The sequence below is a fragment of the Netta rufina genome (genome assembly GCF_964035555.1).
Source record: "Netta rufina genome assembly, chromosome: 2".
NCBI classification, from domain to species: domain Eukaryota; kingdom Metazoa; phylum Chordata; class Aves; order Anseriformes; family Anatidae; genus Netta; species Netta rufina.
The window spans coordinates 121,838,081-121,866,077 of NC_140124.1; the positions used below are offsets into that span (position 1 = coordinate 121,838,081).

At 37.6% G+C, this 27,997-nt stretch overlaps 1 protein-coding gene across 2 annotated transcripts; it reads left to right on the forward strand.

Annotated features, from left to right (window-relative positions):
* Positions 1-78: 78 nt before the first annotated feature.
* YTHDF3 (YTH N6-methyladenosine RNA binding protein F3) lies at positions 79-27,994 on the forward strand. Of its 2 annotated transcripts, XR_014618190.1 has the most exons (6): positions 79-398; positions 2,137-2,161; positions 7,370-7,455; positions 8,648-10,240; positions 21,373-24,931; positions 25,389-27,994. XR_014618190.1 is itself a non-coding variant. In XM_084281261.1 (5 exons), exons 1-5 carry the CDS (start codon positions 375-377, stop codon positions 21,394-21,396), a joined length of 1,752 nt encoding a protein of 583 aa, XP_084137387.1. In that variant the 5' UTR covers positions 79-374; the 3' UTR covers positions 21,397-27,994. The 2 variants fall into 2 exon arrangements, 1 of the variants encoding a protein (XP_084137387.1); XM_084281261.1 differs by having other exon boundaries at positions 21,373-27,994.
* Positions 27,995-27,997: the final 3 nt, after the last annotated feature.

The following is a 27,997-nucleotide window of genomic DNA, read 5'->3' on the forward strand; positions in this document are numbered from 1 at the left end:
GCGCACTGCCGCTCCCCTCCCCTCCCTCCCCGCCCCCCCACGTGACATGGGGGCGGGGCCGGGGAGGGAAAGGTCAGCGGCGCCGCCGGCGGAGGGGGAGCGGAAGGTCAGGGCGCCGCCGAGCGGAAGTGGGAGCCGGAGCCCGTCCGCCATTGTGGGCAAGCGGAGCCCGGAGCGGCGGCGGCAGCAGCAGCAGCGGGGGGGGAAGCGGCGCTGCGACCGGCCGGCCGGCTGCCTGCCTCCTGCGGCGACAACCCGGCGGAGGGCGAGGACGACGACGAGGAGGAGGCGGAGGAGGAGGAGGGAGGCGGGCGGCGTGCGAGCGAGCACTCGAGGCCCAGGCGGAGCGAGGGGATCGCGGCTCCCCGTGAAGAATGTCAGCCACCAGCGTCGACCAGGTACCGGCCCCCCCTCACCCCCCCCCCCCCCGGCGCCGGGGCGGCGGCCGCCTCCCTCCCGGCTCGCCCCGGCCGCCATGGGCTTGCCCGTGCTGCTGGGCCGCTCCGACGGCCCCTATTTATAGCCGCCCATCCGCCCCGCTCCGCCTCCCCCGGCCCGCCGGGCCCCGCTGCCCGCCGGCTTTGTGTGCCCGGGCGCCTCCGTGCCGCCCTCCCAGCCTTTTGGGGCTGCTGCCGCCGCATCCCCGCTCTCCACGCCTTCTCTCCTCTCCCTCCTCACCCACCTTTCCTCCCCGCGGGCCTCGCCGCTTTCTCTTCCTTCCCCCGCGGCCTCCGCGCCTTCCACCCGCTCTCCGCCGTTCCTTCCCTGTCGCTGCGCTGCGATCCTTCCCGGGCCTTGCGAGGTTGTTTTTTTTTTTTTTATTATTTCTAACTAATCTCTGCTAGGCCTCTGCTGCTCTTCCTTTCTCGGTGCGTGCTTTTCTGCTTCCTCCTCGGGCCTCTGCCACTCCCCAAAAGTTTTCTCCCCGCAGCCTCCTTCCCTCTTTTATTTTTCCTCGTGTGCCTGTAGCGTTTCGCTGCTTTTGTCCCTCTGCATGCTCTCCGGTTTCCTTTTATGCACTTATTTCTAGCTCAGTGGTCTCTTAGCTTTTCATTGCTCCCCTCGCTTCTGCGGGGGCTGCTGCTTCTCGACTTTCTTTTAGTTTCACGTCTCGTGTTGATCCTTGCGTGCCTGGATGAGATATATCAGAAAAGAAGATATAGCTGGGGCTTTTAATGTTACAGATTTTTTTTCTCGACTGAGGAGAGGGGAGTGACTAACCAATGCAGCTTTAGATGGAGCTGTGTTAAACAGGCACCTAACCCTGAGACAGATGCATGTGAAAGCAAGATGGAGGTGGTTATCTCTAACCTACCCTAAACTTTCAAACCAGTAAATACTGAGTCTGTCAGGACTAAAAATTGCTAGTGATGGTGCCAGGAGACCAACTCATGCTTAATTGTACATATTGATGATGGAGATGAATTAAACTCTCAGGGTTGGTAGTTGTTTCTGTCTTTAAGCTGTTTTATTTTGCTCTAGAGGAATTAAGGATACTGTAATTTGTACTGTTACAGTGATTCTTAGTGCATGACAGATTAACAGTGTTTTGTAATGACTAATCCTGGAAAAAAAAATTCTCCTTAAGGTATTTCCGTGTGTGAAAGTGTAGAGACTTAATGTAATTGCCTAAATGAGGAATGCGCAGCTTGTAGTTCAGCTTGCAGTATTACCGTGTATTTTTATATACTTTTGTATATCTAAAAGGCAAGACATGGTAGGTTTTTTCTCTGATAAATAACTGTAAGTCAATTCTAAAGATGACATATCATAATGAAGTTCTAGCACTGGCAGTAATCTTAAGCTAACTTTCTCTGTTTCAGTTTATGCTATGTTTATTGCTTATGCTTCTCAAGGAGGGGCAATCAAAATTCATTTCATTGCATTTCCACCACCGGTTAAGCTTCACATGCTATAAAAGACTGTAGAATACTTTAATGGTTTTCTGTGAAATTCTTTCAATTTTAAAACGATTCTGTTGGGTTTGTGTTTCAGCATGTTTTTATAGTAGTTTGAATTGATACTTAAATTGAAAACAACAGAACTAGCAAAAAAAATTGAGATATCCTGAAGTAAACATCTGAGGATTCTAACTGAACTTTTCTGTTTTGCTTCCTCCTCCCCTTTCCTATACAGAGACCTAAAGGACAGGGAAATAAAGGTAAGTTGATTCCTTGTAATTTTGTGTAAGTCTCTGATCTTGTTGTTTGTGGAGGTTAATGTGTCCTGAGACAATTATGGGAAGAGAATGCAGCTATAGGATGTCTTATTTCAGAGCAAGATGACAGGAAATGGTGTGCCAAATATTATTTCCCAGCATTTTTACTATTGCACAATGGCACATCAATTTAAAATGTTTTATTTTGCAGATAAAGATTAATGTCACGAGTAAGCAGATAACATAGCTATTTATTTTTAGCTGATATGTGATATACTGTTAAAGAGATTATACAGACATACCTTGGGTCTTTCTGTAGAGTGAATAGAATCAGTTTACTAGAATCATCAGGAAGAGTCTTTGAACAGCTTCCTCAGCTTGAGAGACGAGAGCCACGTGACTATTTAGTTACTCATATCTGTGAGCAAAACAGATCACCCTTATTTTCAGAAAATTTCTTGGCTTTTCATGTTAGTATTAGTCAGTCAAGAATTTTTCCTTCGTTTTTCTAGGCCCTTTGCTTTTCTTTTTCATATTTCTGTCAACATCTTAGTTTTTAAATACCATACTCATTGGGGTTTCTTCCCTCCCACAGAAACAAACAGCTAACTACTTAATATTCTTCCCTCAAAAATACTTGGCAAGTCTGTCCTAGACAGCATCTCAGATTATATCTTACAATTTATTTCTGGTCTGGGATTTATCTTTGATCTCAAAATTTATTTGGGATTTATTTTTATTTAATCAGTCCACTTGTGCCCGTTTATATTTTTTACCTGCTCAGTAAGCTGGGCTGTAGAATAATACGCAAACAGCTACCTGCATGATGTATTCAATATGCTTGTTATTTCTGTCTGCAGAAAAGAACCATTTTTTTGCCCATGCTGTTCATTACCTGAACTAATCTAATTGTTCTCAGTGAACTGTCATTTAATGTTATCCACAGTTTACTTATTCTGCTGCCTTGTCTGTGTGCAGATTATCTGCTGCTTATTGTATATGTCACTCATGTGTTGACAAGTGGATCCTGAATCTTGTTGAATTTGGTCTGTTCCCTTTTAATTGTGACATGCATTCAGAGAAAAATGAACCTGTTTGCCTCCTCAGGCCTTTTCAGTTTGGTCATGCTCTCATGTTCTCTCATATTCTAATATTTATGGAGCTCTTAACTCTTTCTGTGTCTCTAAAACAGTTCTGTTTGTCTTCCATGTTGCTCTTAAATGAGAAGAAAAGTCAGTTCTGTCTTAGCAAGTAGCTTGTGGCTTCCTGTTCTTTGAATTACACTGTTTCTTTTTCTGAGGTTATTAAGATGCATCTATTAGAGAATCTTATAAGTAGTTTTTTGAACTGTACTCCATATATATGAATTGAGAGTGGAAGTATTAATAAGCATCTCTGTTTTGCATGCTGTTTTTGCAGTTTGTTCAGTAAGGAAAACAAGTCAACTTTACTAACTAATGTTAGCATTTTTTTGTGCTGTAATTTGTAAATACTTCAGAATGTCTATCAAAATACAGCTCATAAATTCCTAAATAAAAATGTTTTTGCATTTTTTTAAATTTGTATTTTTGTGGAGTGCATCCTGTTAAATAATGTGTATATATACGTAGGCTGCTGGTGAGAATATGACCTCAATGAAAGTTGTAGTGAAACAAACCAATAATCAGCTCAATTCTGGTGAAATATACATTAAAGCAAATAGCATATGAATGTGACTTATGATTTAGCCTTAGATTAAAGGGCTAGGAGATTGAAGATGGTGGCTCAGGGTAGCACAAATAGTTGTCTTTGCATCAGCGACTCATTCAAGAGGATGTATGTCAGTAGCATAAATCCTTACTGTCCATCCACATGTTAGCAGACAGTAATCTTTTTCAGGTGTCACGATATAGTCCCAGCTTAAAGGGGCTTTGAGGGAAGATGTGATTAGTCTGAGTCAACAGACTAAATTTGATTCTATGCATAAGAATCATGATGCTGAAAAGGATGGTGAAAAGGTTACTGTTTGCATGGGCTGATAGAGCATATGAGAGATTTAGAATAGGCAGTTGAATGGGTGTATGCATGTAAATAGAAAGTATTTATCATATTGAAATAAAAATACTAAGCCTGCAAATGATAGAAGTAGCTGATTTGTATTGTCTAGTAAAATGTTGTTAATGCTTTGTTCTAGTTAATTATAAGTTGGTGTAATGTGCTTTTTTCCTTTGACCAGAATGTGTGGGATTGAAGTTGCAGGGCGTAGAACAGTACTATCAATCTCTTGGATGTTAATTCCAGTATTTCAGAGACTTAAACCAGTAAATTATCTTATCTTGAAAGTTCTCTTACTCTGTTTGTCAAATGCTGTAGTGTTGACATGAAACATCAGAAATGATAACAACCAAATGATGTCTTAAGATGGGGGTGATAGGGACCTGGTGTTCCCCAAGCTCCCTCTTTCCCTTTCTTTTGTTCATGCCAGTGTATCACACCTATGATAGAGAAGTGCTGACTTCTGTTTACATATATATGTATATATATCTTTTTTGGTTTTGTAGGAGGTTTAAACATAGGATTAGGTTTAAAGCAGGAATGAAATGTTACCTGTTTATTTTAGGCCTCATTCTCCACATTAATCAAGGTATAATGGCTGCTTCTAAGGAAAATTTTATTCTTATGCCTTTGGCCATCATTTGCGCTTTTTGCAAGTGGTTATTCAAAGGATAGTGGCAGCTAAAAGAGCATAAGCTTTAAGTTCCTTTATTTGATGAGATGTTTCTTCACAACGTTTAATTACATTGTATGTTTTCACAGTGTTTGCGGAAGCATACAGTATTTTCAGGGTTGGATTGATACAGATATTTTTAGTAACTGTAGATTAGTTTCCATTAGTGTTTTTCATTGCTGCCCTGTTCAGTTGGAACACTTAGTGTGAGGTTTGGGGTATAAGGCATGCATCTTAATCTGTTTGCTCTTGTTAAATCTGTGTGTGGGCTACGTTCTTCATGATTAACATGTTATGTAAAGTTAGAATGGAAAGCCAAAGAAACACTTCTAGTCATGCCATTTCACTGGGGAATGTATACATTTAATAGTAAAGATGGCAGTGTGGAAATATTTTGTCTCTGACTTAAGATCTCAATACAGAATGAATAAGAAAGGAAATAAGTTTACAATAGCATTCTGTTATGTGTCATGGCTGACCAAAAATAATTCTAAGTTATCTTTAGATACCTCTGAAACAAACATGGCAGATGCTAAAAAGAGATTAATTTTGATAAGGTTCCAGTCTTGACATGCTTGTACATCCCTTTATTTGTGGCTGCATGCCTTCAAGACACTTCTCCCTCCATTTACTTTTCTATTAGAAGAAAATAGTATTTGAAAATTTTCCTGTCCATACTAATTGGTTAAGAATAAGCAATGAATATGGTGTGGAGAAAAGACTTTGAGGATCATCCTCTGGTGTGACTGGGCCAAACATAAAAAGGAATACAGTGTTCCAGCTCATTAGTGTGTTTCCATTGTGTTTAAATTTGGGATGATTAATGACCAGAACTGAAACTCCTTATTTATGGGGAAAACAAAATAAAGCACTAATATTAACTTCAGTTGTTACTTAATTTATAAGTATTTTTATATCTTGTTTTAATAATGCTCATTATTGCTGGTCATAATTGGCTGCAGCTAGCATACATACACACTGTGCCAGTTTGTAGCAATTGAAGTGTCAAGTGTTCTAACTTTTAAAACCCCAGGGAGATGCACAAGATGCAAGTTGCTTCCCTCCTCCCCAGGTATTTGCTTTGGAACAAATCTTTTATTGTTCTGTGTTAAATTATGATTTTTCAGCTCTTGTTACTGCTGTCTGAAATTAATATATTTTTCCAGAATTCTGGTTATTTCTTGCGATCATCTATTCCATTGTTATTTTTCATCTAGTTTAATTCCCTGAGGATAGTTTGCTTTAGAGTTATTGAAATCAAATGTGAAAAAATTAGGAAGTGATATGGTCCAAGTACTGCTTGGTTTGCAGTGTGAACTTTGGGGGAGGGAGGAGCACAACCAAGCAACAAAGCCTTCTCTAAAAAACTGGCTACAACAAAGCTGAAAGTTTAGTTATGTGGTTGTATATACTTCTCAGAAGCTTTTGCTAGAAGAGGGAAACAGGAGTCAACTCATAACTCAGATTTGCCATCTGTCAGAAAATCTCCTGGAACTTCTGCTGTCATGGATTCATAGTGTACCTTATTGATTACTCTAAAACTTGTTTTCACTGAAGCTACTAATAAAAACAACAAAAAAGGCATTCAGAAAAGCAGACACTTCTTTTTGAGAAGAAGTTCTTTATCTTCTCAGATTGAAGTTGTATAATTTCAAATCAGCAGCCTCCTCATTTAAGTGCCTGTTCTGCTTTGCACCATGGGAAACAGTGGAGTTTAGTAGAAATTTGTGCAATTTGACTTTGTTTAAATAATAGCTTGGGAGGGGGAGTTGAGAGATGCTTCAAATAATTTGGGAGCTGCAAAATCCCAGGTAGGTGTAATGCCTTAGATGAAATTAAAAGTAATAAAAGGCTAAGAAGAGCAGGTAGGTAGAGATTCCAGTGTGAAGTGGCACATAAGGATTGTAATCACCCTTGGGGACTTCAGCTATTGCGTACATCTTGTCTTGTCCCCTATGAACTCTAGAGATGCTGCTAATTTAGTATAGTATAATAGTTATGTAGCAATTACAAAATTAAACAGCTGGAATAGCTCTTCCCAGTTGTCTTGGTGGGTTACTGACTTTATTCTTGGCAAGAGAAAGGTGCATGTTGCAACTTTCCCTGAACCTATTGAATGTGTGGTCGGGTTGGTCTGTATATATGCACTTGGTCTGGTACTTCTGGAAACGCTGGATTTATTGCCCATGCAAATAAGGTGTGACTGTAGTTTTTTTGTCTGTGGAGTTCAGGAAAATTCCTCTTTCAGGAAGGAGGAAACTCCACAGACAGGAATAGTCTGTTCTGGTTGCAGTCTTTCCAGGCCTCTCCTGAGATGTAATCGGGGGACTTAAAAACAAAACAAACTATTTTCTTTAAATTGGCAATGTGGTATTTAATGATAATATATTCAGTCTCAAAGCATAAGTAGAGGTATTTCAGTGCACAGGTGATTAAGAAGTGTTACCTAGATTGAAAGTGTGATAGATTTCCAAAGAGTATAGCTAATACAGATTTACTTTTAGTTTCAGTACAAAACGGTTCGATTCATCAAAAGGATGCAGTAAATGATGATGATTTTGAGCCATATCTAAGTAGTCAGACAAATCAGGTAAGTGAATATTACTTTCTTGAATTTAACTGTGCAACTCGGTGGACTTCCAGACCTAATTTGATGCTTCTTAGCATTACTTGTCTGAGTACCTGTTGAAATATAATTTTCTGTCTTATCATATCTTAAACAGGTAAAGTTGTCTTAAATTCTGGAAAAGATTCAGTTGAAAAGCATGCTCTGATATCTCCTGATCTTGTATTCTGACTTCAGAAAGATCCAATTATAAGAAGCTTAAAATAAAACAAACCCAAATATCAAAGTGAAAGCCCACACCTTAAATTTACAATGAATTCATCATATTTTAGATTAAGTTCAAAACAACAGTTTAATTGGCTCTGAGAAAATACTAACTGCATGGACGTGATTTCCTTTGACATTGGTAGGAGGAATAGTATCTTCTAGTTGATGGCATAATAGATTGAAGTTTAATATTACTATGGCTTGGTATAACACTTCTGCCAGAAAGCTAATGACTTGTTTTCAGAGCTGGGAGTTGTCTCTGTAGTCAGAAGTTAATATTCGTTAAGTTAACTTTATATGTTGTGATGGCCATGAGAGATGGGAAAGGACAACTTATTAAAAGGCTTTTGAGAATTTTTCCTGCTTTCCCACTTAATCAAATAGTGTGATATTAAGGAGGTATGATAATGATTGTGCCATATTTTTTCCAAAACAACATGAGAAGTTACATGGGGGTAGTCTTTCAAGTGTCTTTGTACTTTCTCACATAAAGAAATAACTGTTTTGATTTCCAGCAAATCTTGATATTTGAATTTAGCCAGTAAACTTTGTTCTGCTAGACCACAAATTATACTTAACGGAAAGCTTATGGTTTGAGTATTGTTCCTCCTGGAACAAATAGACATCCTTACATCCTTTCTGCCATCATGTTCCTGCAGCTGTCTCCTATTAAAAGTGAGAAATCTGACAAAAAAAAAATAGCAAAACTTTAAATCCTAGTTGCAGATATGCTTCTCTGCTTATGAAACTACTGTTATGACTCTGTTTTTAAAATGGTTTGTGGAAAAAATGGCCAATTCTAACAGGTATTCGTGTTTGTTACCTGTGAGGAGTGGTGAAAGTATAATTTCATTCATATAATCGTTAAAAACATTTGGATGGTATTAGAGATTTTTTTGGCTTGTGGATGTAGTCTATATTGCTGATCTTTTGTTTTGTTCTCTTGCAGAGTAACAGCTATCCACCAATGTCAGACCCATATATGCCTAGTTATTATGCTCCATCCATTGGATTTCCGTACTCTTTAGGCGAAGCAGCATGGTCAACTGCAGGTGACCCTCCAATGCCATACTTGACAACTTATGGACAGATGAGTAATGGTGAACACCATTACATACCCGATGGTGTATTTAGTCAACCTGGGGCATTAGGAAATACCCCTCCGTTTCTTGGGCAGCATGGATTTAATTTTTTTCCTGGGAATGCAGACTTCTCTACATGGGGGACGAGTGGATCTCAGGGACAATCAACGCAAAGCTCTGCTTACAGCAGCAGCTATGGCTATCCACCTAGTTCTCTTGGGAGAGCCATAGCAGATGGACAGGCTGGATTTGGCAGCGATACTCTGAGCAAGGTGCCTGGTATTAGCAGCATTGAGCAAGGCATGACTGGACTGAAAATTGGTGGAGATATGACGGCTGCTGTAACAAAAACTGTAGGTTCAGCTCTGAGCAGTACAGGTATGACAAGCATTGCAGCCAACAGCGTGCCCCCAGTTAGCAGTTCAGCACCTAAACCAACCTCATGGGCTGCCATTGCAAGGAAGCCTGCTAAACCTCAGCCAAAACTCAAGCCTAAAGGTAACGTGGGCATTGGGGGCCCTGCTGTACCACCCCCACCTATAAAACACAACATGAATATTGGAACTTGGGATGACAAAGGGTCAGTGGTAAAAGCACCCCCAGCCCAACCAGTACTGCCTCCTCAGACTATAATCCAGCAGCCTCAGCCATTAATTCAACCACCACCACTGGTGCAAAGCCAACTGCCTCAACAGCAGCCTCAGCCACAGCAACCACAACAGCAACAAGGACCTCAGCAGCAGGCCCAGCCTCACCAGTTGCAGCAGCAACAGCTGCAAAACCGCTGGGTAGCGCCTCGTAATAGGGGGGTGGGCTTCAGCCAGAACAACGGAGCTGGTACTGAAAACTTTGGTTTAGGTGTTGTATCCGTCAGCTCCTCACCTTCTGGTGTGGAAGTGCACCCAGTGCTGGAGAAACTAAAGGCCATAAACAACTACAATCCCAAAGACTTCGATTGGAACCTGAAGAATGGACGTGTGTTTATAATCAAAAGTTATTCAGAGGACGATATTCATCGCTCCATTAAGTACTCTATCTGGTGTAGTACTGAACATGGTAATAAGCGCTTGGATGCTGCTTACCGTTCCTTGAATGGAAAAGGCCCACTCTATTTACTCTTCAGTGTGAATGGCAGTGGACACTTTTGTGGAGTGGCTGAGATGAAGTCTGTTGTGGACTACAATGCATATGCTGGTGTCTGGTCTCAGGATAAGTGGAAGGGCAAGTTTGATGTCAAATGGATCTTTGTCAAAGACGTTCCCAATAACCAACTGCGGCATATTCGCTTGGAAAACAATGACAACAAACCAGTTACCAATTCGAGGGACACTCAAGAAGTACCCCTAGAAAAAGCCAAGCAAGTGCTTAAAATAATTGCTACTTTCAAGCATACCACCTCAATCTTTGATGACTTTGCACATTATGAAAAGCGTCAAGAGGAGGAGGAAGCCATGCGTAGGGTAAGAAATCAGTATTATAGTAGCTCTCCTGTTTTTTCTACTTTTGGTAAGCTTGTTATTTCATATGACTGAAATCTGTGTGAGTGTTGAATCAGAAAGTGGTGCTTTCCCCCCCCCAAAGTGTATATACTTGATGTAACTACCTATTAATGAAAAGATTTAAGTTCTTATATCTGCATTAACACAACAACAGTTACGTATTTAACCACAATACTAATGTGGGCATTAGCTGACTTCAGATGTGTTTTACTTTTCAGAGTAAACAAAACCCAAATTGAGTGTATTAACTGAAGTTTTCTAGTTTAGATTTTTACTTTTTCTGGATGTCATTTGAAATGTGAAATTGCAAAAAGTTTAACAAAATATTTCAGTTCACGTTGCTTTAGCAAAATTTTAACAGCAAGATTACTGTGAAAAAGATCTTCCTCCCGATTTAATTTGTATTTAAGTTTGTGAAATGTGATATACAGTGATTTTGTACAGTGTCAATTATTTTTTGGACAATGGTGATAGTGCAATTAAAAAGTTAATTTCTGTGATGAAAATAATAAATCTGTAGAGAAAAAAAAAAGATAAATCTGTAGAGAGAACTAGTTTTGGAGGTCAGTATTTGAGAAAAATGGGGAAGAGAAAAAAGCATTTAAGTTAAATTACTTTTAGTACTTCTGTTTGTTTTGCGTACTCCCCCTCTACTAAAAACACTTCTATTCACTATTGGCCTCAATATTCACTTTCATTGTATTTTCTTTCCAGGCTTGCTAGTAACAGTAAATACATGACTTGTCTCATGGTGAGAAGCATTTCAGGGCTGTGGAACTATTGTACTAGTTTGGTGTGCAAGTATTCAGAAGTGAGAATTTGCATTACTGGGGTTTGGTGGTAGTACTTCCTGTTCATCCATTGCACCACCTACTGAACAAAACCCCAAAACTCTAGGGGTTTTGCTAATTAGGAAACTTGTGGTCTGTAAAGTGCTGTATTTGTTTTCATTTGAAGCTGTCACCATTCTGGCTGTGTTACCTGCTCCACTATCTCCTTACTTCTGTTAGGTTTCTGATAGTGTCTAGTGATTCTAGCCCTTGAACATACCTAATCCTTCAACGTATGTTTGGCATCTCCTCTAGACTGGTGTCATGTATACCCAAATTCAACTTCGTAGTTTTATTGCACAACTCTGCAATAAATTATGTTAGAGGTTTTTTATTTGGAGGCAGGATGAATATCTGCGTGGGTAATGCCTTTTAAATATACGTATTGTTTTTTTCCTTTTTAAAAACAGAGTTGCCCTAAATCAGTATTGTTGCTTCTGTGCCATCTTGATGATGGGAGATTGGGCCACATTCATATCTAATATACTATGTATGGGGAAAACTGATTTTTTTTCGGCCTTTAATACAACATTATTGGTAATGTTTCAGAAGGATTATAGTGTTTCTCTATGGCCTTCCTGTTTCTTATATTTCTGATTATTTAAGACACTTTCACACATACCTTGGCTGCTTCAAAAGCTAATACTTCTGTGAAAGAACTTGTCAAAGGAGTCATAATTCAGACATGCCCTAGCAGCTGCTTTATTTGTGGTTTTGGTTCCTCTGCAGTAGCTAAAAGCCATGAAATGTAATTGGGGGCGGGGGGAGGGAGCATGGGTTTTGTAGTGTTTCTGTGTATGATATACTTAAAAATCAAATTACTAAACTCAGCATTTAGTGGGTCTCTAGATGACAATGAGGTTATGTATATTTTGTGTAATAAAGGAACATTGCTATTTCCTGTAATCTTCTTGGTGAAGCACGCATTATCCATATGACTCAAGTAGTGAGCTCTGCTTTTCTCTGCTGAAACAGCTGCCTTTCCCAGCACTAATGAGAACAAACATACTTGCCCTGATACTTGCACAGGAGGCATTGATTCTTCTCCAGCATTGTACAACTTGTTTTTGTGACCAATTCTTAAACAAATAATGAGTTTAGTGCTGGATATCTAGTGAGATTTCTTCTGTTGATGGATTTAAGACATGCCTTGAGCAAATTAGTATGTACTTAAAATGTATGAAGTCCAAATTAAACTAATGCTAGGCACTGAGATGATGTTCATTCTCTTACATGTGAGTGTTGATTTAAAATGTCTAGGCTTCTTGTTCTGTTATGACACAGTATATAAACAACTTATCCCCAACCTGTAAACATACAGTTAACTCCTTCATGATTCAGACATAGCTCAGAAATAATTACTTACTATTGTAAGCTCTGTTTTATGGTTAATTGAGTAATCCTTTACCTAGTGCTATCTAGGTTTTTATGGAGCTATATATAAATTAGTGTACTTTCTACTGCCAGTAAAACTGTATATTCTATGTATAAAATGTTTTCTGTGGCAGCTGTGGGGATCATTTTGTTTCCAGTGTTTGTTATGAAAAATGTGCTAATGGCTCTTAATAAAATATTAAGTGCATCAGACAGCAGTAGTCACTTGCGTGTTCCTTCAAGTTCAGTTAATATTTTGTTGTTAAATAGGTGGTAAAAAAAAAAAAATTTGAATCCATCACTGATCTAAACATAACAGCATGTGATTTATGGATTTAATTTACTTTATAACTGTTCATCATTCCAGCTAACTTATTTTAAAATAATTGGTTGTAAAAGTTTAATCTTAACAGCTCAGGGGAATCAATAATTAATTTCCAATATGACCTATCAGTATATTTTATTAAAATAGGACAGTATACTTGTAAAAGTGCAGTGAATAGTCTGATGAACATTAAACTTGCTTAACTTTGCCATTTGATAAAGGTTACTTCCAAATGATTGTGAATAATCATTTCAAGTCTAAATATTAGAGCTGGAGTGTGTACTGTTATTTGATGTGACCCTGCTGTGGGTAGTGTTCCCAAAAGTGGGATTGGAAACTAATTTGTGCAGTAATCGTTCACAGTTTTTGTATGGCTCAGGTTAGTGTCCTGTTCTAAGTGTGCAAGTGCTGTAGTCCTAAGGAGCAAAGAAATCTTGCCCCTTTTTCACAAGGTCTGTTAATAGTACGTTGAAATCTGAAATTGCATTAGTCTGTAGTTTGAACTACTGTTTTGGGGTGTAAGTGTGCATAATTGCATTCAGATTGTTAAAATTCTGTTGGATTGTCTTTTAACAGAAACCAGTTAGAAAAAGCTTTTTTAAAGGAGCAGAAAAAAGACACGATAAGAGTGCATAATTACAGTAGAAAAATAGCTTGCAAAAAAACAATTTACTGATGATCAGGTGCATAACTACGTAGATATTAACATACTAATGTAGATGCTAACAAACTAACATGGATTTGACTAAAAGAAACAGAACAAAAACCAGTCAAATGATTGTTAATAGTCTTTATCACCCACAGGAGGTGGCTTATTAAACTACAACTATCTGTTGTCTGAGGACCTCTTGAATTCTGCTCTTTGTAGAATATGATGAAAACAAGGTCCTGGTCCCATGTAAATGTGGAATGCTGACACTAACTGTAACATGAAATTGTTGTCTTAATGCGATAGTCCTGAAAATAGTTAATTGTTATCCATAGGGAAGGATAAAGGAAATGCAGTATGTTTATATTTATCTAATTTGCATTTGGATTTTTAACTTTTCAAGAAACCTTTAAATGGAAGGTCAATAAACATTTAAAATGTTAGCTTTTTCCTCTTGTACTACATATCTTGTAAGAGCAATGCAGATACAGCTGAACTTTGATTTAGGTGGATTCACTTCCTATTTTCTCCTTCATTCTGATATTAATGCAACTTCTGTTTCGCTGATATGTTTTGTCATTTCAGACTACAGTGTTATGTATCTCCTTTCTACTCTAGGACATTGGTGTATTAATGCTTGATTAGATACTTCTTAAAATATTTTGAAGAAGGGAAGTGAGAAAACATCCATTAAGAGGAAACTGACTCTTCCCTCCTCCTCTGACCCATTCAATTACGATTTTGTAATGTCAAATTCTGATACAGACATGCAATCCTTGTACAAGTCAAGGAAAACAGGTAGTCTATGGACATTTTTAATGTAGTTAAATGATATTTGTACTATCTTGTAGTACTGCTTTCTGAACTTTGCATAGGTATGTCTAAAGGACATTCAAAACAGTAAATAAAACAGTTTCTAGTATCTTGTGAGTGCTATATGCTTTTGTTGAGGTTTTAAAGGTAGTTATGATTTGCTTGAACTTACATACCTACAATTTCTTTGTAAATCCAGTGATATTGCAGTTGTTAACTCTATTTTAAGAAAGAAAAACGCTCAGGAAGTGTTATCAAGATTTTTTTTTGCTCCTTTTGATACTCGTAAGATTAATGTGTACCCCTGGTCTTGGGAGAAGAGGATTGTTTGGAGCAAGATTAATTTACACATTGATACAGAAGTTTCATCCCATGATGACATGCATAGTTCCTGTATCTTCATTTGCTTCAGCATCTTCAGTCATTTGGAAGTACCTAAAAATGACCTACAAATTTTCTTGTAGATGTAGAGATTTAAAACATGTTTTCTGTGCATGTGGCTGAGATCATTGCTTGTGTTTGGAATTTCTTACAGGATGGGGATGGTATAGAGAGGTTTGAGTATTAAGAAAAAGTGTCAGAGTGACTTAAATAAGAGTTTAGGTAGTGGTGTGCCTTCCTGTAGTAAGGAAAAAGGTGCTGCAGTAGAGAAGGTCCAGTATTGGACTGTTGAATGAAAAAGCTGGAATCTAAGCAAACTCACACATGAGTTTAGAAAGAGACTTATGTGGATCTTCTTCTTTTTTCTTGAAATAGCTGCTTGCAGGATGAAGACCGCAGAGCCCTTTTTACTGAGGGGAGTTAAATTCTGACTCTAGGACTAGAATGACCAATTTCTCCTGTAATATAGGGACCCCTATTGGAAAAGCTAGGAATGTCAACCAAGTGGTTTACCCTAGTGTTCAGAGACCAGGTATTTTTGGAACCGAATTCTTTGATGTTCCTGAATATGAAGGTAGATCCTTAAAACAAGAATTTCAACTTGGAGTGTTATCTGTGTTAACTTTACTATTTCTAAATGCTGTGTCTAATCTTTTATAAGATAAAGGAACAATTCTAAATCCCTTCTTCCAGAGCAAAAGCAGAGCCCTGAGTATATGTTAGTAGCTGTTAAAAATAAAAATAAAAAAAATCATGCAGCAGCCTTTTGCTTCCTGCTGCATCTCCTCAGATCACTCAAAACAAATTGACTAGAACAGCAGTGCTTTTCCTGCTGTTTGCAGGAAGTGGGAAGAAATATGTCTGCATAAGGTAATCACAGCCTGCATGACTTTCTAAACTGTTTCAGCTGTATTTCATTGTTTCATGTCATGGATGGACTAGTTAGGAGAAAATCAAGCAGAGATTGCTAGTGGTGCTTTGCTGGAAAACCATGTCAGCTTAAAACCATACAAAGCTTATATCTAGCCAAGCTGTTTTGTACATTCAGTTAAACTAGGATTGTTGAAGTTTTATATAAATATTAATTGGCTTTAACCTTCAGAGACACTTATTTGAAATTATGAAATTATATTATTAAGTGTGTTTTTAATTGAAAGAAGAGCTGTTAGAGCCAAGTTATGTTTAAACACTTTTTCAGGGGTCTGATAGTGTTCTTAATAAACAGAAGTAGTATTGCATGCTTCTCTACTTAGGCTTATAGTTGGTTGTGAAAATGTAAACAAACTTGCATGTTAATTCCAGTTTCGTATGGAATATAATGAGAAACCAAGATTAAAAATGTTCATGGTTCCTCGAGGCAGACTGTAATTTGAGTTACACATCTGCAAAGATTGGTGAGGCTTAAGGAATGTCTGAGAAATTCTTCCCCAGTATATTTTGTAGACCCTGCATTAAATGTCATAACCCTTCCAGGGGTGCTCTAGATTCCCTAGCAGAGCAGTAAAGTAAGGGCTTGTTGTCTGTGGGCTTCTGAGTGGAAGTAACAGAGGTGTCAGTCATCTTTCTGCTCCTTTCACTGTGATTGTAACCATCAGTGGATGCAGTTTCTATGGATGCAGTTCTGAAAGCTATCAGTTGTCAGTCTTCAAATGTCAATATTGCACTGCCTTACGTTGTTAAATAGTAATGAGGAACGAGAAACTTGATTTTTTTTAAAAAAACCAACTTCTTAATGAGCTTGAAATGGCTGTATTGTTGCTAATTAACATCTGATATTCCAATGTGTACAGCACTGGAGGGAAGCATTTGCTACTGCTGGTTAGAATTGACCTATTCATCACTGAAAATATCCATCTGGGAAAACAAGGCTGGAAAGACTTTGCTAGCTCTAGTACAAGCATGATTTCTGCAGAGTCTTCCTTCGTGTTGTCATCACATGGTATCTTTAAACTAGTTAGGTTTCTTTCCCCACCTCTGCCTTCTGTGTTCATACCCTGCTCCTTAGTGTGCTGTGGAAATTCAGATACGGATTCAATTTTTAAGTATAACAAAATAATATGATCTGTCTGTTCCACTAACAGTGCTCTGCTCAAGTTTAAATGTATTTACCACTTCCATTGTAATTTTTCAGTTTTGCTGTTGCTAAGTGTTGCAGAGGTTGAAATAAAGTAAAATGCCATCAAAATTGATATGAAGAATAGATAAGTTTTGTAGATTTTCTTAATATTTATATGCTAGAAAGCCTTATTTACTATCTGGACATGAAATCATCTGCAGCAGCGAGGTCTCAGGAGTATTAGTTCATAGGGCTTACCAGGAGAAGGAATTGCTCTGGAGTTTTTAAAGCCTCATTTGACTTCCTTTGAGCTTGATTTTTAATTTGTGGCTTTTAGTTTCTATGTTGTCATCATCTCCCTTTTATTTCTTACTACATCTGCCACATAAGAAACTTTTGGGTCCATGTAATGCCTCTGGAAATCCTTTTCATCTGACCTTTTCCTCAAAGATTCCCAGAATTCACTAGAAGTACTACTCAGAAAAATGTATTTTATCTAGTTGTGAGGTAGTATCTGTCTTAAGAGATGAGTGAGAAGTCAAAAGGGACTCCTACTTGGCAAATTTTTAAAGTTTTGGTGGAGTACTTAGTTAACAGCTGATGACATTCTTGCTGTAAATGGGGTAAACTATTTTTAGTGTTTTTTGGTTTTCTCAGTAATTAGTTCTTCGTTGTGTTTCTGAAGCACTAAGGTCAATTTTTATGCTGTTACAGCTATAATGACAGACTGGGGTGCAATAAACTGCAGCTTCTGGCTGATGCCGTCAGTAAATGAGATTTCATGAACTTTGCTGTGGCTTCTCCTCACCACCTCTACAGCTGTCTGTTCTGCCTCTGCCAGGTGTTTCTGCCCACGCAGCAGAGCTGGCAGAGCACCTCACTTCAGAAATGCGGTCTGACATGTTAGCTTACTTTGCAGATGAACATGAAGATTAAATCAAAGTTTGCATCGAAGCAACTGAGATATGCTACACACTGGCTTGTGAAGCTGCTCTAAGAATGCTACATTTGACAGAGGGGCGAAGCAGACATCTTCAGGCATGAACATTTTAAATGTTGCAGCAAGATGCACAAGTTCAGCAAAATTTTATTTTGCAAGTATAGCTGATTGTGCTGGAGGTGAGCGTGTGGGGAAGCTATCTGCAATTTGCTTGTGCAAGTTTGCAATCCTGAACAGATTTCAAAATGGGCACTTTCAGTAGTTGGGCTTGCACCTCCAACTACTATAAAAAAGCACAAGCCCTTTCAGGTCTACTCTCTGTCACCTTTTTTAAGCTTCAGTTTGTGGGACCCCGGGGGGGAAAAAAAAATGCAGCTGAGGACTGTAGCAGCTTTTTGTTAGGTCATGACTTAAATTTTTGGTACTAAAAAATCAGTCTTTTTCATTTCTTTTTGGGGAACAAAATCAAAATCTAGAAACCAGTGTTATGCATCTTGGCAGTTTCTTTCAGATCAGAAAACATATTTTGTTAGAAGGCTGAAATTTTGTTGGCACAGTGGTTGTTAAATGTGAGGATAAATTACACTGCAGTTGCTTTTCAGCCTGGGGTCATTCAATTAATGCACTGAATTTAGAGAACTGAAATTTTGAAATAAGTCAACCTAACAGTTAAGACCAGGTTGCTGCATTGCTCATTTTGTACCTTCATTTACTCTAGATTGAGACATCTTCCTAATGCCTGAGCCTCTTTAGGTTCACCTTTATTTGGTTTTTCAGTTTGTGTAGCAAGTTGTTTGCCTGTGTGCAATCTGCTCACCACATGGTCTATAGCTAGCAGTTAGTGCTAACCAGCTGTTGCATTCCCACATAGTTCTAATTCAAATGGCTAATTACTTTCCACTCCTGCTCATAAACTCCACCTAAAGCTGAATAACCTCACTTTGGCAAATTGTAAAGTGAAGCAGGCTGTGCTGGCCTTTGGCAGGCAACTTGAATTGACTAGAGAAGCTTTATACCCTAGGATGCTGAGGAGAGATTTGGCAAAGATGGTGCTCATCTGAATGTACAGAATAACTAAGAGATGCTTTGTGAAAGGGAAATGTGGTACAATCCAGACAGTACAGTGGAAATTTCCTCTGTGCTGATGGTGGAAAGCTGCTTGGGATATAAAGGCTTCTGTTATGTTAATAATCACTGGTTATGCAGAAAAAGAGGAATACTTTTTGAGATAGGAAGTGAAGCTGTTACTGAGTGATCTGACTTAGGGTTGGGGAGTGTTCTAGTTTGCTACTGAGCATAGTCTTGTTCTTGTATTTTGAAGAAATCAGGTTTTGTCTCAGTTCATTTTGCTGTGCGCAGTGCCAAATGTCACTGACACCAATATATCTGAAGAAGACAGTGTTTGCACACGTTGAAAAATGTCAGGTTTGTCGGTCTGCTTAAAGTGCTTAACTATACGTGTAGTAATGTAACCTTGAGACTACAGGAAAGGTGCATTGATTTTTCTTAAAGCCTTTTTTCCTTTCTGGAGTTCAAAATGGACTTAAAAATAGTAAAGCCTCCCTTATTTCACACACTGGAAGCAGGTAGTCAGGATATCATTCCCTTTCTGCAGTGAATTGTTATGAACTGAAATGCATTTGATTCAGGGCTGTGTGAAATACAAGGCTGGTCAGCTTACTGTGCAGCACTTTAGGATGCAGAGAAGCTTTGTAGATGTTTTGAAGTGTTTACATCTGTCATACTTGCAAATGGATGGCAACTAATGGTATTACCTGTGTATAGATACCAATATTTTAAATACTGCTTCATTATTTAACATAGCAGTTTCATAGGCTACCACAGTACTGCAGTAGTGGTTTTCAGCACTTTGTGCAGTCCTTTCAGTTATGTCTGCTAATAGTACAGCAATAATCTAAGATGTACATGAGCAGGCTATTTTTGCATGCCTTACATGCATCGTGAGGCATGAGGCCAGTGATCATGTGCTTTTAGCCTGGAGATACACTCTTAACATACCAATTTATATTAATGACTGATAACATCAATCTCACTTCAAAAACACTATGCAAATATTGGTCACTTGTTTCTGAACTAGGAAAAATACTGCAGAATAGTTGCAGATGCTGTTGTTTAAATATACTGAAGTTCTGTAGATTGTACAAGCTTAGTCACACAGCTGCTGAGATGGTGGGATTATTATTGTGACCAAGAACTTTGTGCAAGCCTTACTTTTTTTGTGTTCATCTTGAAGCAACTGTTCTTGAGGCAGGAGTCTGTCTTGGAGAAGACTAGAGCATCATCTCTACACTAATAACCAATTTAAGTGTCATATAGACTTTTCTTTCATTATAATGTCTTCTGGGAAGAATTTATTTGGGATTGCATGCTAACTTTTGCTTTTTCTAAATAGTTTCTGGCATAATAAAGTTTCAATATGATACCAGATAGTGGTTTTGAAATTGTTCAAATACCTCCTGGTTTATTTTGGTTTTCCTTGCTATGCTTGTTCCATTTATAACATACTGTGTAATGCAATAATAATATAAAACACAGCAAATTACTTCTGTTCTTTTAAATGGGGGAGAGAACCACATCTTCATGAAGGCATTTTAAAACATTTATGTAGCCTTCTCAGTTTTACATATTTTTTTATAAGAAAATGCTATTGGAAGAAAACTTCTTAGTTTCCTAAAGTCAAGCAATAGTGTCCTGCAGTCTAGTTAGAATGATATGTAATGAAGAAAAGAATAAATATTTCATTGTTTTTTCCTATAAGTCATAATATGTAATTGTGTGTTTAACAAAGTAGAGAAAATTGGTGACAAAAGCATTGAAAAAGTTACTCCTATGTTAGTCTCGTAAAATAGAGGAACATTTTGTCCCTGTTAGAGATGCAGTTAGTATTTTAGACTTTAACTATAGAACTATAGTTCATTGTTTCTTTTATTACATATGATGTTGTATATTGTCTTCCTTTACATTAAAGGCTACACCTCATAATGCTGTGGCAGCTTGGTACTGAATATGAGCCTGATTCCAACTCAGGTGTTCCAACTCAGGCATGCATTCAAGTTTGTTTTTTTTTCCTATCCTATTTGTAATGTTTTTGAATTTTATTGGTAAATACCTTTTTAACAAATGTATGAATGGCTTTTTAAATGTCTTTCACTTGCCCTCTCAACACTATGATGCATGGAGGTGGTGGTATTGGTGCAACGTGTTCCTTTACCTTTTGATCTTAGGCACATGGAAACATTTATTATAGTGGGCTTTGAATAAGGTATCTGGGAATATGATCCTCACTTTTCCAGGTATTTAGTGGACAGATATTTAAACTTAGAACATTTTTGACAAATTAAATAGAAGGTTTACCTCTTGTATTGTTTGTAGGTTCTTTGGATTCCTTAACCAGTTCACTTCATGCAATATTTTATTGTCAGTCTTTTAAAAGTAATATTACAAAACCTTTGGTTTTTGATAGCTGTTTTTGAGCATCTTTGTGTTTTAATTTGACCTATAGTTGCGTGCCTTATTTTGAAAAAGTTGACTTGAACGACATACTTCAGATTTCTGGAAAAAAAAAAACACTTTTTTCGTTTAAAGCTAGTTGCTTGATTTAAGAGAAATGACAATCAATGCCACTGCTCTAGTGAGAAGAAAGCAAATAAAGTTCATGTATGTGTATTAACATTATTTTTCTTCTTGTTTTTGCTTTCTTTCAGGAGAGGAATAGGAACAAACAATAACTATACGGAGATGTCCTGCTAGAATTACAACACTAATGATGTAGACTCTGGAAATGCCTAATATGTCTAAGAAGACGTTATTAAAGCTTTTTTCTGCTTAAGGTGACATCTTTGAACACTTTAACACAAAATTGACTCTTCTTGTAATGGTTCTCATCAGTGCATCTGCCCTTATACTCTCTCACCAAACACACTTGAGAACTGTACCTTCGTCAAGCACTTTCTGTCCTGAAGCTTTTACCAGTATCTGCTGTCTTTTGTATTTATGCATCCTAGCTAAGGCACAGGAGACCGAACGAATGCAAGGATTCATTAACTCTTTGAATTTGTTAAATACTAACATTTAACCATTAGAAGTGGTTCAATGATGTGAGATTCACATTGCTTCAACTTAATTTTTTTCTTTGTTGTAGTTTTTTTAATTGTCAGTTTTTAGCTATTCAACAGATTAAAAGCAAATCATGCCATATTTAGTCCTGGAGTAAAACTCAAGTCTAAATGTTCATGTGAAATTATTGTAGTAATCTTTTAATATGGCAAAGCAACTTTAAGCTGCAGTTTAGCCAAATGAAACGTAACATAAAATTATATTAGAATGACATTTCCCTTGTTTCAAACTGTTTGGTGTAAGAGAATATTAATATGCAGCTTGGTGGACACCACCAGTTAATGCACATTTCTTTTTTTTCTGTAACATGTATACTGAAAAAGTGCATTTGTCTGAGGAACTGTTTGTTTGCTACCACTCAATGAATCTCAGTTTTGAGTAAATGTACCTCAGTCTAAATCAGACTTTTTATGACCTTTATAACTACATTTAAAATAATCTTTAATTCCTATTTCTGGGTGTTTGCAAGCCTGACAGATTGCTATCATGAAAGTGAAAATTTACTCCTCTAGGTGATTCACTAGCTAAATAAACATAATTCTTGTTTAGCAAGCATATACTGTTTCTCAAATCTTTTGTTTCATTGTCCCAATGTTCAGCTATTTTTTCCCACATATTGAAAACATTTTGAAAGAAATACTCTGATCCATGGGGATGACATTTGTAGCCATTTTAGCAAGATTTTTTTGTTAGAACATTCGATAAGTTTTAGAATGCATATTAAAGTGATTAATGCTATACTAGCTTTTAACTTCTCAAAATTATGTCTTTTGTTTCAGTTTGTATAGCCATGCGCATTGTCTGCTGGAAGGGAATATTAGAAAAATGTTAAGCAGGTGTATTGACTGTACAAAATACTGAACAGCTTGTACCAAACTCCAGGGATAGCTTTCTCTTTTTAGAACGGCACTGTAGAAGTCAGATATGTTATAGCTTAAAATAGCAATACCACATATTTGAACGTTTCATGTCTTAATGTCCAACACAGATGTTTATATTGTGTTTCGAGCCTTTCATTTATAGATTCTGGCAAACAAAGTTCTGAAGCTTAAGTTCTATAGCTTTGTTTTAAATATTGGCTATTTTGCTGGATTTTACTTTCTCTTTTTAAGCCCCTAGCTCTCTTCTGACCTCGCATACAGAAAACCTTCAGTACATGCTATTTCTTGTTATTTAAAATACTATTTTATAATGAAGAGTAGCAGATACGAATTTTAATGTTTACTGCCTGGATTCTGGAAGCTCAAAATGGAAGCCACTCCCATGTTTTGGAGAAAAGCAATCTCACTTAAATGCAAATACGGTAAGGAAGGGAAAATTAAGTGCTTATTACCTGAGGAGACTAGGAGAGAAAGGTTGCAAGCCCTAAACCCTATGAAACATGGCTTGAGCCCCAAAATTTCTACTTCCATGTGTTTCTGTTTCTTGCTAACAGATTTTGTAGGTATTTGTTTCCCTCTATTGGTTGACCTATGGATTACTGCCTGTTACTCCAACTGTAGCTAATTATTTGAAGTGGCAAAAACCAATGCTGTAAGTTCAAAGAATGTAGTCCTTCTGATGATCTTTCAAGGGATCAGCATGTTTCTACTTCTTCGTTGCAAAAATATCTCCAGAAAATGCAAAGACATTTCCAGTTAAGAAAGCTGCTGTTAGTCAGGTATTCAGGAATTGATTGCATGTGCAACCTTAGTTTGCTTCCACTGCAGTACTCATATTTTTGCAGGCTTAAAGTATTTCCTGCTTTACCCCTTGCCTCTTTTACTCTATAGCATAAGCGTTGTGCTTTGATTGAATCAGGTTTAGTATAAAATGGGTTTGTCACTTTGCAGACTTGGAAAGCTTGGAAAATGAGAGAGGATTGTAAGAGAAGGAGGTGATCACATTTAGAAAGCTGTGACAGTTCTTGTGCTGTTCCAGAATTGTTAGCAATTCTACAAATAGAAGAGTTTCATTGCTGGTGGTATTAGTCATGTTGTGACCGACTTGCAGACTGCTGAGAGTTTAGTATGTGCAGCTGAAATGAAAAAGAGTTTTATGTGCATATAAAGTGCTGTAAAAATAGTGTATAATGTTGTAAAATCAGCTATGGAGTCCTGTACTGGTTAATGGACACTTGACACTTCTAGCCTTCAGCTTTCTTATGCACGAGTTATTTTCCTCCAGAAAGAAAAGGAATGGTGCTTAATATCTCAAATAAATGTAAAATACTTTTTTTGGGTCTGTTTTTTTCCACGCAGTGAAGCTGTCATAATGGCTGCTTGCTAAAGAAGGAGTTGCTAGAACCCTTTTTCTGTTCGTGATTCCACCTCCTTTGTGTCAGCATCGGTTTTCCTGTGATCCATTCTAAGCCAGCTAAACCAGCAGAAAACTTCTCAAACTGGGCAGTTCTGTGAGGTTGGCTGTTTACAAGGGAGGTGATGGGAGGAGGGAAGAATATAAGTTCTTTCAGGAGCACCGTTGCACAGGCTAAACTGCATTGTAACTATGCTTTCGAATTGGTGAACCATATATGCAGTAGTATTGTGAAAACTGCAGAGGAGAGGGCACCCTGAGGAAAAAAACACACCACCAGATGTCTTTTTCAGTGTAAGGTTTTTGTAGTGTACTGTAAAATAACTTACCACGTGTTTAGTGATACCAGGAGAAGGGAAAAAATGCTGAGTATTTTCCATTTTGAGTACTTTTTCACTTTTTTTCACAGATTTGAGAAGTCAGAAATGTATAGGCAGGCCAAGCCTTTCAGCAATCAAGTGGGACAAATTAAAGTTTGAGCTTTGCTAATCCTTGAGTGTCTTGACTTTGTAATATCAGCATCTTTAACATAGGATATTTTTGGTATTTAACAAGAAATAGCTTCTGTCAGTTGAATGCTCAGGTTGCTGGCTGATGCAAAACATGGGTGCAACTTTATTTTTGGGATATTTGGATTGGGAAAACTTCAATATTTACAACTAGGTAAAATTCACTGTTTTCATGTCTTTTGCTTTACCAGGCTTAATTTATCAAATACCTTCTTTCTATATATCATCTTGCTCTTTTTTTCTATGATACACCAGCAGTTTCATAACACTCTACAAAGTTGAGATGCAAAAGCCCCTTGCCAAAATGATATTCATCACAGACAAATCTGTCACACCAAATACGGTAAGCTTTTGGTCAGGTGCAAAAAACTGGGTATTTAGGAGGGCGTATAATAAATATTTTTCATTGAGTCAAAGTTCTGTTTTGAACTGTTTTGTTCTGTAGTGTACAAGGGTATCCACACAAAATATTCTTTTAAAAAATTGATGTACAATCATCAGTACATGTTTCATAGAACCAATTAGATTGGAAGGGAAGTTAAAGATCATCTAATTCCAACCCCTCTGCCATGGGCAGGGACCACCTACCACCAGACCAGGTTGCCCAAAGCCCTATCTAACTTGGCCCTGAACACCTCCAAGGATGGGGCATCCACAGCTTCTCTGGCCAACCTGTTCCAGGGCATCACCACCCTCACAGTAAAGAATTTATTCTAAATAACTAAATCTATTCTCCTTTAGTTTAAAACCATTACTCCTTGTCCTATTACTGCATTCACTGACAAAGAGTCCCTGCTCAGCTTTCCTGTAGGAGTTCCTCTGGGTACTGGAAGGCTGCAATGAGGTTTCCCCATAGCCTTCTCTTCTCCAGGCTGAACAACCCCAGCTCTCTCAGCTTTCCTTCACAGGAGAGGTGCTCCAGCCCTTCAGTCCTATGTGAAACTGGCAATTTAAGTGAAAACAATGAAGTGACAGTATTTTTAATTCTGTAAGTATCAGCTATCTTTATTTTGGCCCTATTGCAGCTAAGTTTTCAATATTACTGGTAGTTCTTTCACCAGAAGATACCTAAATACTTCAGATGATTCGCACACTGTTGAAATCCTCTGTGGACTGTTTGAATTTTCTACTGCACTATTTTTTAACTTAATTCCAGGTATTCAAATACAAATTACGCTTCGTGAAGAAATGGCCTTCATGTGACTTCCAGTCATTTAACCTTATTTTTGCTACCATTTTGTGTTACAGAAATACGTACCTGTTTTCAATGTCTCGTATTCTTTTGACAGGTGAAAATCCATATAATTTACTGATAAAATTAAGAGATTAAGAGAAGATTTTTTTCTATTCAGTTGCAGCAAAATCTGGTTTAAACTTTGGTTTTATGTACATTAGAGTACAGTAACATAGATGAGATTTTTTGGCATGAGAATTGACAATTTGATCTTAATCTCTTTGAAAGCTTCAGCAAAAGTAACCTGTTCACATCCTTATTTTCAGTCTGGCATGTCCACCACAGTTTGGTGTGGGAGAGGAGACTTTGAGTTGTAGGAGTTGTAAGTAAGTTTGGCCACACTTAATACTACAGAATTAGTGTACAACTGACATGTTTTCATCAAAGCATCTGTACTGTTTATTCTACTTTATGTACTTGATAAAGTACATCTTAATATTATGAATATGGGCCTTTCAGTACAAGAAGTTAAATCTGTCCAGGTTTTTGACGATATTTTTCTTCCCATAATCCTGAAACATATGCTCAGTGTCCAGGGATCTGTAAGCCCAATATTAATAATAATGCATACAACACTTGTTATTAATGTACCCTTCTATGCATAATGTTTCTATTACCTGCTCTTATCTGACTGTGTCTTTCCTCAGAAGTGGGTATCTGACAAAGAAAGACATGAGTTGGATTTTTTTTTTTTTTTGTCCAATCAGTTTACCTCTGTATTTCACAACAAACTGTTTGCCATAGTGCAAGTAGAGCACGAATGGGTTGGTCTTCTAATACCACTGATTTCCCTTTCTGGATGGAGGAAATTTGTGACAGTTTAATTTGTCTTGGTCTGTTTCAGCCTGTTTGCCACAGGAATTGGCAGTGTAAATAGAGGAGCATGGGTTTAAGAACTCAATGAATTGAGTCTCTCACGTGGTTTAGGCCAATCTTTTTAACCTTATTCTACAGTGTTTTCTTTCAGAATGTGGAGGTGCATCGTTCCTTTGGAATTTTAATGGGCATAGTTATTTACATGCAAGGATCTGCTTTAGGTGTTCCTCTGATATTTGGTGGTGGTGATGACTGAAGTGTTAACAGTGAGTTTAAAAGCTGTTTGCATATCCTGTGTGCATTTACTCTTGTCATCTTAGTACTGACTTAACTTCCTTTGCCTGTAAGATTAGTTCATAACACTTGAAGAACTTTTTTTCTTTAGTTTCATCCACTCAGACTGTAACATTTCAACTGCCTGCAGAAGTTTATGTGCATCTTGAGAATGAAGTGGATGTTCATGTAATGTGAAACAAGATGCTCTAGATTGATGATTGTACTTCAAGTGGAGCTTGTGGGCTTTCAAATGAACAAGCTGTCTTTATTTGTGCCCTCATACGTGAAGGATTACATGTTAATCTTGAACTCTGAATTTATGCATCTTTCATTTTCTGCAAATGTCTGAAAGAACCTCAGATGTTAAAAAAAAAAAAGAAATCCTTGATTTATGCTTAGAACAGGAATAAAAATTTTCAAACTAAGCGTTTGAGCAAGTTAAATGGAGGTTTAGCTTCAGTTTGAGATAATCTAAAGCATTTCAACAAAATGGTAAGATAGAAGGTTGTTGGTCTTTCATTATCTACTGTAATTGTATATCTGCTGTAAAAAAAAAAACAAAACAAAAAACATTATTTTGCAGGCATTAATGTCTGCAGCTGCTGTTCAATAATACCCAAGACTCTCAAGTATTTCCATCAGTTCATTGTAGCAGCTATGTAAAGTAGAGGATGAAAGGACTGAGATCTTCTTACAAGAATACAGAATTGTTAAATTGGTTGAAATTAAGATGTTTGTGCTGTGTGACTGGAATATATTGGATGTTGAATCTATCCCTCTTCAGTTAGTCCTCTGGAAAATGTCGCTACTAAATTTTTACAACTTCCTTAGTTTTTTTTTTTTTAACTTAAATTGGCTGCCAATTTGTTTTACAACTGCTTAATTGGTTTGCAGCTTAGTTGTCATGAGATGCTTCACTGGGTCTTGTGAGTGTGGTGCTTCATCAGAAAATGTGTAAAACTAATTTCTTCAAGTTAATGTAAAATAATTGCTATTAACTTGAGCTGTATTCCATTCAACTTCATATTTCATTATAATTCTTGGTCTTTCAGTTGTATTGATCTTCCTCTTTAATTTCAACAA